The 6,821-nt window shown below is 41.9% G+C and overlaps 1 protein-coding gene across 1 annotated transcript in view; it reads left to right on the forward strand.

Moving 5' to 3' along the window:
• Positions 1-6,252, forward strand: part of pcdh8.1 (protocadherin 8, tandem duplication 1) — a 7,906-nt gene extending 1,654 nt beyond the window's left edge. The window contains exons 1-4 of the mRNA XM_039671429.2: positions 1-3,065; positions 3,149-3,219; positions 4,240-4,373; positions 5,186-6,252. The exon at positions 1-3,065 is cut by the window's left edge and continues 1,654 nt beyond it. Coding sequence (XP_039527363.2) covers positions 744-3,065; positions 3,149-3,219; positions 4,240-4,373; positions 5,186-5,445 — 2,787 coding nt within the window. The 5' untranslated portion in view covers positions 1-743 and the 3' untranslated portion in view covers positions 5,446-6,252. The remainder of the gene's footprint in view (positions 3,066-3,148; positions 3,220-4,239; positions 4,374-5,185) is intronic.
• Positions 6,253-6,821: the final 569 nt, after the last annotated feature.

The following is a 6,821-nucleotide window of genomic DNA, read 5'->3' on the forward strand; positions in this document are numbered from 1 at the left end:
GTGTGTGTGTGTGTGTGTGTGTGTGTGTGTGTGTGTGTGAAAGAGAGAGAGTGTGTACCTACTTAACTAAATTTTGGGGACAGATTTGTACCCACAAGTGACCAAAACCTCCTTTAGGGGTGTCCTCGTTTGTAAATCTGCTATAAAAACAAAGTTATTAAAGTTCTATTAAAAATGTAAAAAATGCAGAAAGTTGTATATGATGGCTTGGTTTAGGGGTCAGGTTAGTGTGTGTGTGTGTGTGTGTGTGTGTGTGTGTGATGGGTAGGTTTAGTGGTCAGGTTAGTGAGTGTGTGTGTGTGCAGTTTATTTTTAGATATTGTATTGTAGTAGCATCTCACATGTTAATTAACTACAATTTAAAAAAAAGTTTTAGCTAGTCTTTGTCTTCAAATACAATTTGATGCAGAATCCCGCAGATCAAACTCGGTTTGACTGGGACAATAGTGTTGTGTATTAGCGTCTCCCTCAGGAGAGTGTGAAACAGCTGTGAGCCAATCGAGAGCCAGAGGTGGGGCTTCTGGGAGGACCAGTGCTCATTGGTCAGCAGATGGGCTAATTTGCATAAACTATGACCTATATGTGATAGGTGTGAGCTGGAAACTCCAGAGTCAAACAGGAGTGAAGGACAACGGACACTTTTATTCTCACTTTTCTTTTTAAGATATAGTCGAATTAGTTAAATCAGTCTTTTTAGGACTATTTCTGAAATAGTCCCAGATTTTAGTTTGGCGTTTGCAGACATGAAGTTCTTCTCTTACTTCACGCTTCTCTGCATGATTTGCAACGGCTTCTGCACAACTACGAAGTACTTTACATTTGAGGAAGATGCTCCAGGCACAGAGATCGGAAACCTGTCTCAAGACTTGAAAATAGATCCAGAAGAGGATCCCGAGACATCATTCAAGTTCATCCAGAAGACGACCTCCGTAATCCACATGAGGAAAGCCGACGGGCTGCTGACGGTGGGAGAGGTCATCGACCGAGAGCAGCTGTGTCACCGATCCCCACAGTGCCTCATTACGTTTGACGTCGTCGCCTTTTCAAAGGAGAAATTTCAGCTCATCCACGTCGAGATCGAGGTCAAAGACATTAACGACCACTCGCCTCGGTTCACACGCAACGAAACGCATTTGGACGTATCAGAAGATTCGCCGTTAAACTCACGTTTCCCTCTGGATGTCGCCGTGGATCTCGATGTCGGAGACAACTACGTCCAGAGCTACTATATCTCACACACCAACAATTTCGTGGTGGAGGTCAGTACTCGTGAGGACGGGGCGAAGTCAGCCGAGCTCGTGCTGATAAACACGCTCGATCGGGAGATGGAAGAGTTTTACACCATCGAGGTCACGGCGACCGACGGCGGGAATCCGGCCAAATCCGGCGAAACCACCGTTTACATACGAGTTCTGGACTCTAACGACAACAGGCCAACGTTCGAGCACAACTCGCTTAAAGTGGAGCTCAGCGAAGACTCTCCCGTAGGATCCCGAGTGCTGAAGGTGCACGCCTTCGACCCCGACGCCGGGATCAACGGGGAAGTCGTGTACGGGTTCGTGGAAGGCTCGCCGACTGACGTCACGCGTGTTTTCCAGATCGATCTGATCTCGGGAGAAGTGACTCTCAGAGACACCGTCGACTACGAGAGCAAGAAATCCTACGAGTTGCACATTCAAGCTTCGGATTTGGGAAGCAATTCCATTTCATCGACATGCCGAGCAATCGTCGACATCCTAGACGTGAACGATAACGCGCCGGAGATTAGCATTAAGCCGATGACTTCCACTAGCGACGGAGTGGCGTTTATAACCGAAGCCGCGGCAGAGGAGAGTTTCGTGGCGCTGATTAGCACATCCGACGCAGACTCGGGTCCGAACGGATACGTGCGCACGACTTTACAAGGACACGAGCATTTCAAGCTAACGCAAGCATACAGCGACACCTTCATGATCGTTACGACCACGACTTTAGACCGGGAAGCCATTCCAGAATACAACCTCACTGTGATCTCCGAAGATCTGGGAACGCCACCGTTTAAAACCATCAAGCATTATACGATACGCATCACTGACGAGAACGACAACGCTCCCGTGTTCAGTAAAGCCTCGTACGACGTCTCCGTGATTGAAAACAACATTCCCGGATCGTACATGACCACGGTTGTGGCGCGGGATCTCGACGTCGGGAAGAACGGAAAGGTTTTCTACAGTTTGATCGACAGCAAAGCGCCGGACGGTTCTCCGATGTCTACGTTTGTGTCCGTCGATCCGCACTCGGGATCTTTATACACGCTCAGATCCTTCAACTTCGAGACTCTGAGAGAAGTCGAGTTCGCAGTGAAAGCTAGCGATAAAGGTTTCCCGCCGCTATCAAGCACGACTTTAATACAAATCCACGTGGTTGACGAGAACGATAACTTTCCGTATTTTACGTATCCGGTGTTACGAAACGATTCTGCTGAAATCCCGATTCCCTTTAACGCTCAGGCCGGGTATTTAGCGCTGCGAGTGGCCGCTAAAGACGACGACAGCGGCGCCAACAGCGAGCTCAGTTTTCACATCCTAGACGACGAAAATCAACTTTTTTCTGTTGATAAAAGCACTGGCGAGATCGTTTTAAAACGTCGACTTTCTTCATCGTGTGGAGACGTCCTGCAAATCACAGTTTCTGTGGTTGACGGTGGTCGAGAGCCGCTGACTAGCTTAGCATACGTGCGTTTCGTGGTCACAGACACTGGAGCTCAAGAAGATCAGGTGGTTATTTTACTCCGATCGAAGGACGACGAGACTGTGGAGTTCGACGTGTGGACGCTGCTAATCGCTGGTTTCGCTGGATGCTGTGTGTTGTTACTGGGAGCCATTAGCGTGATCACCATTAGCTGTGTGCTCAAACGCCGGCGTAGGAGCTTCGGGAGAGACGGCCTGTACGGATCCACTCCACTGTCCAAGAGCAACAACACCGGCGCTAGCGTTTACAACGGCGCTAACGCTTTCCTCAGGAACGAGAGCGAATCCATGCAGCCCTGTCTGTATGAAGACAAGAGCCTGGACTTTGAGGAAAAGGTGAGTGATTTCTGCTGAACATCTTGTTGTTTTGATGCACATTTCAAAGTCAGAATATAAACTCGAAGCTTTTGTTTTAATAGCTGTTCCTGCCATGCAAACCTTTCGAACAAACATTCTTATGGCAAGATGAAAAATACTGTCTGCAAAGGAGGTAAGAAGGATCTTTAGTTGTTGGTTTTTACTGCATTTGCCTATCTGGATAATTGCTTGACTAAAATTTAATAATTATTGGTACAATAAGGGCCAAAACTTTGAGACTGTTAGTGAAAATGCATTTATTTAGCATTTTTCTGATTTAATAATAATAAAAAAGAATACAATTATCATTATAATGACTGTTTTTAATTTAAGAACAATTATATTCAAATTCCACCACGGAATTCGGTGAGTTTTTTTAATGTTTCTGAGAGTCTCTTCTGCTCAAAGCTGCGTTTACAGTAAAACAGTGGAATATTATTAATGTAAATCATCTGTTCTCTATTTGAATATACAGTAAAGTGTAATTTATCATCATTACTCCAGTCTTCAGTGTCACATGATCCTTCACAAATCACTCTAATATGAGGATCTGATGATCAACAAACATTTATGATTATTATTAAATTATTATGATTATTAAATTCAGGAATAAATTACACTTTACTGTATATTCACACAGAGAACCGATGATTTACACTGAAGTAATATTTCACTGTTTTACTGTATTTATGATCAGATAAACACAGCTTTGATGAGCAGAAGAGACTCTCAGAAACATTATTAATCTCATGATCCAAACCTTGACTGGTAGCGTATATCATATGCATAATAATTTGAGTGGCAAATGAACATTTAATTCAAGAATGAATATGAATCTGACCGTCTGTACAAAGTCATGTGATCACAGACACTTATTTAGTTACACTTAATAAGTCACCAAGAAATTATGCATGTGGCATATCTCGTGGCATATCATAACTTTTCAAAATTCCAACACTTGTTTATTTAAACACTTTTTGAAAGCAACACACATCATCTTTGGTCGTGACTGACACATATAAAGGTGTTTGTGCAGTATGTGGTCTCTCTCGTACAGTAGGTCATGAGCGCTGGCGGATTAGTCACGTGCCAGTGAATATGGTATTTTGTTCTGCGATGGAATATCAATAATCAGATGTGATTGCATTTACAGCGGCGCCAGCACCACAGATCAGCTGAGCGTGAAGGACAGTGGGAAAGGAGACAGTGACTGTAACGACAGCGACTCTGACTCCAGCGGAGCGGCTCTGAGGAGGAGCTTGACCACCTTCCAGCCGATGGCCAGAGGTGTGTGGCGTCTCTAACAGTCTTTACAAGGCTTCATCTCCTAACTCAGAAGTAACACTCAGAAGTAACATTTAGAGACCATTCAAAAGTAACATTTAGAGAACATTCAAAAGTAACATTTAGAGAACATTCAAAAGTAACATTCAGAGAACATTCTAAAGTAATATTCAGAGAACATTCAAAAGTAACATTCAGAGAACATTCAAAAGTAACATTCAGAGAACATTCAAAAGTAACATTCAGAGAACATTCAAAAGTAACATTTAGAGAACATTCAAAAGTAACATTTAGAGAACATTCAAAAGTAACATTTAGAGAATATTCAAAAGTAACATTCAGAGAATATTCAAAAGTAACATTTAGAGAACATTCAAAAGTAACATTTAGAGAACATTCAAAAGTAACATTTAGAGAATATTCAAAAGTAACATTCAGAGAACATTCAAAAGTAACATTCAGAGAACATTCAAAAGTAACAGAGAATATTCAAAAGTAACATTCAGAGAACATTCAAAAGTAACATTCAGAGAACATTCAAAAGTAACAGAGAATATTCAAAAGTAACAATCTCATAATGTCTGACGAATGATACAATTGAATGTTCTCTTAACATTCGTATAACCAAGAAAAAAAGTTCCAACTCATTGCATTATTGTCCTGTTATCTCTGTAAAGCAGCTCTGTGTTGTTAAAAGCGCTGTATAAATAACTGTCTCGACTTAAAATGAGATAAACTGACTTGCTTTACTGCCAAATGATGTGAGATTTGAAATCTGGCTGAACGCAGTGCATGTAATGCGTGTCCTGTTTCAGGGTCGTTCGGAGACTGGAGGAGTGGTGTAATACAGACCCGTCACACACTCGCGCCCCCCGGCAGCGCATACACCATCGGCTTCTCACACACTCCTCTTTACCACAACACACACCTCTCTGCCCAGCGCTGGAACGAAGGCCCGACCCGCAGCATGCAGACGTTCTCCCGCACCGGGACTCTGCCCTCGTACTCGGCCCATCAGGAGAGGCGGAGCGGGCCTGCGGATCGGGCGCAGACTGAAGTCGCCACCAGCTTCTAGACATCGTCTCGCTTCATCCGATCCCACTCGCGGAGGAAATCCTGCTCTGCCTGTCCAGCACAAACACCTCCGTGTCCTGAGATCAAGAGAACTGAGGATATTAAGAAAACTGATCAAAATGAGTTTAAATCTAGAACAGATATCTGCTAATGGAGTCCGAGGGAAAACAAGATTATTTCTGACTCCTTTGGCTGATATTAGTCCTAGTTTTAAGAAGTATTGTTCATTCTTAGTTCTAACTCTATTGTAAAGTGAAACCATATATCTTGATTTAAGAATATTTATATATTTGTGCTGGAGAACAACAACAGGTTTTGCTGGTTTACTCTAATTCAAATTAGAGCGTTTTTTTTTTATTGAAGAAAATATTTTTTGTTTTTGTATATTTGTTGTACATATTTGTATATTTTGTATGATTCTCTCACTGTTTTTGTGCCCCTGATGGACTAATGATGTACATGATTCAGGAACCGATTACATCCAGTTTAGTTTCATCATAGATGTTGTTAGTTATGAGTTTTTATACATCTTTACTAAAACAAAACAGTGAATTTGATGCTGTTTATTCCCTTCCCACATATTTATGTTTTATTCTAAAGTAGTTTACAGTAAAATGTGTTTAAATTCATGCACACAGACTCTAAGTATCTCTTTCTACAAAAGCTGCTTCTCTTCTGAAATGTCATTCATTTAAACCCGTTTGTGTATTTGATCCTCTTCGGTTGTTCAAACGAGGCTTCTAAAGTTGTGCCAAGACTGTATATAATCTCTCACCGCGATGACCCAAATAAAGGTGTTGTAAGTGTTTGTAAGTGTTTGATTAGGAGTCATGTGACCGCCGACTACAGGACACGATCACACGCTGAGAGAGGCTTATAAAGACATCAGTGTGGGATTATAGACATCACTTACAGGTGCAGATTTACACCACAGATTATGATCAACACAAGCCGACAATACAACAACATCGTCCAATCAAGAGACTGTTAACAAGAGGTAAAAACTATCTAAATACAGTATTTATATAGTTTTCTCACACAAACTGCTCGTTTCGTGTCTTAGGCCATCAATGTGTGCTTACATTTACGAGTCATTAAATCATGTTTAATCTGGACTTCTCTGTGCTGCTCTTTGAGGTGGTGACCATAGACCTGCATTATAGGACTTGATCTAAAAATATCAAAATTGAAACTACTGCGGAAACAAAGACACCTACATCTTGGATGCCCTTGAGGTAAGATAAAACATAAAAAATTAATTTCAAAGTGAACTATCCCTTTAAGAAAAATGGGTTAAAACATTAAAATGAAGGGAGTTTGTGTTTATGGAGTCTGAAAAATTATCTTCCCCTTTTGAATTAAGATTATTTTTCTCCA

This window comes from Pimephales promelas, chromosome 7 (genome assembly GCF_988280905.1).
Source record: "Pimephales promelas chromosome 7, fPimPro1.hap1.1, whole genome shotgun sequence".
Classification (NCBI taxonomy): domain Eukaryota; kingdom Metazoa; phylum Chordata; class Actinopteri; order Cypriniformes; family Leuciscidae; genus Pimephales; species Pimephales promelas.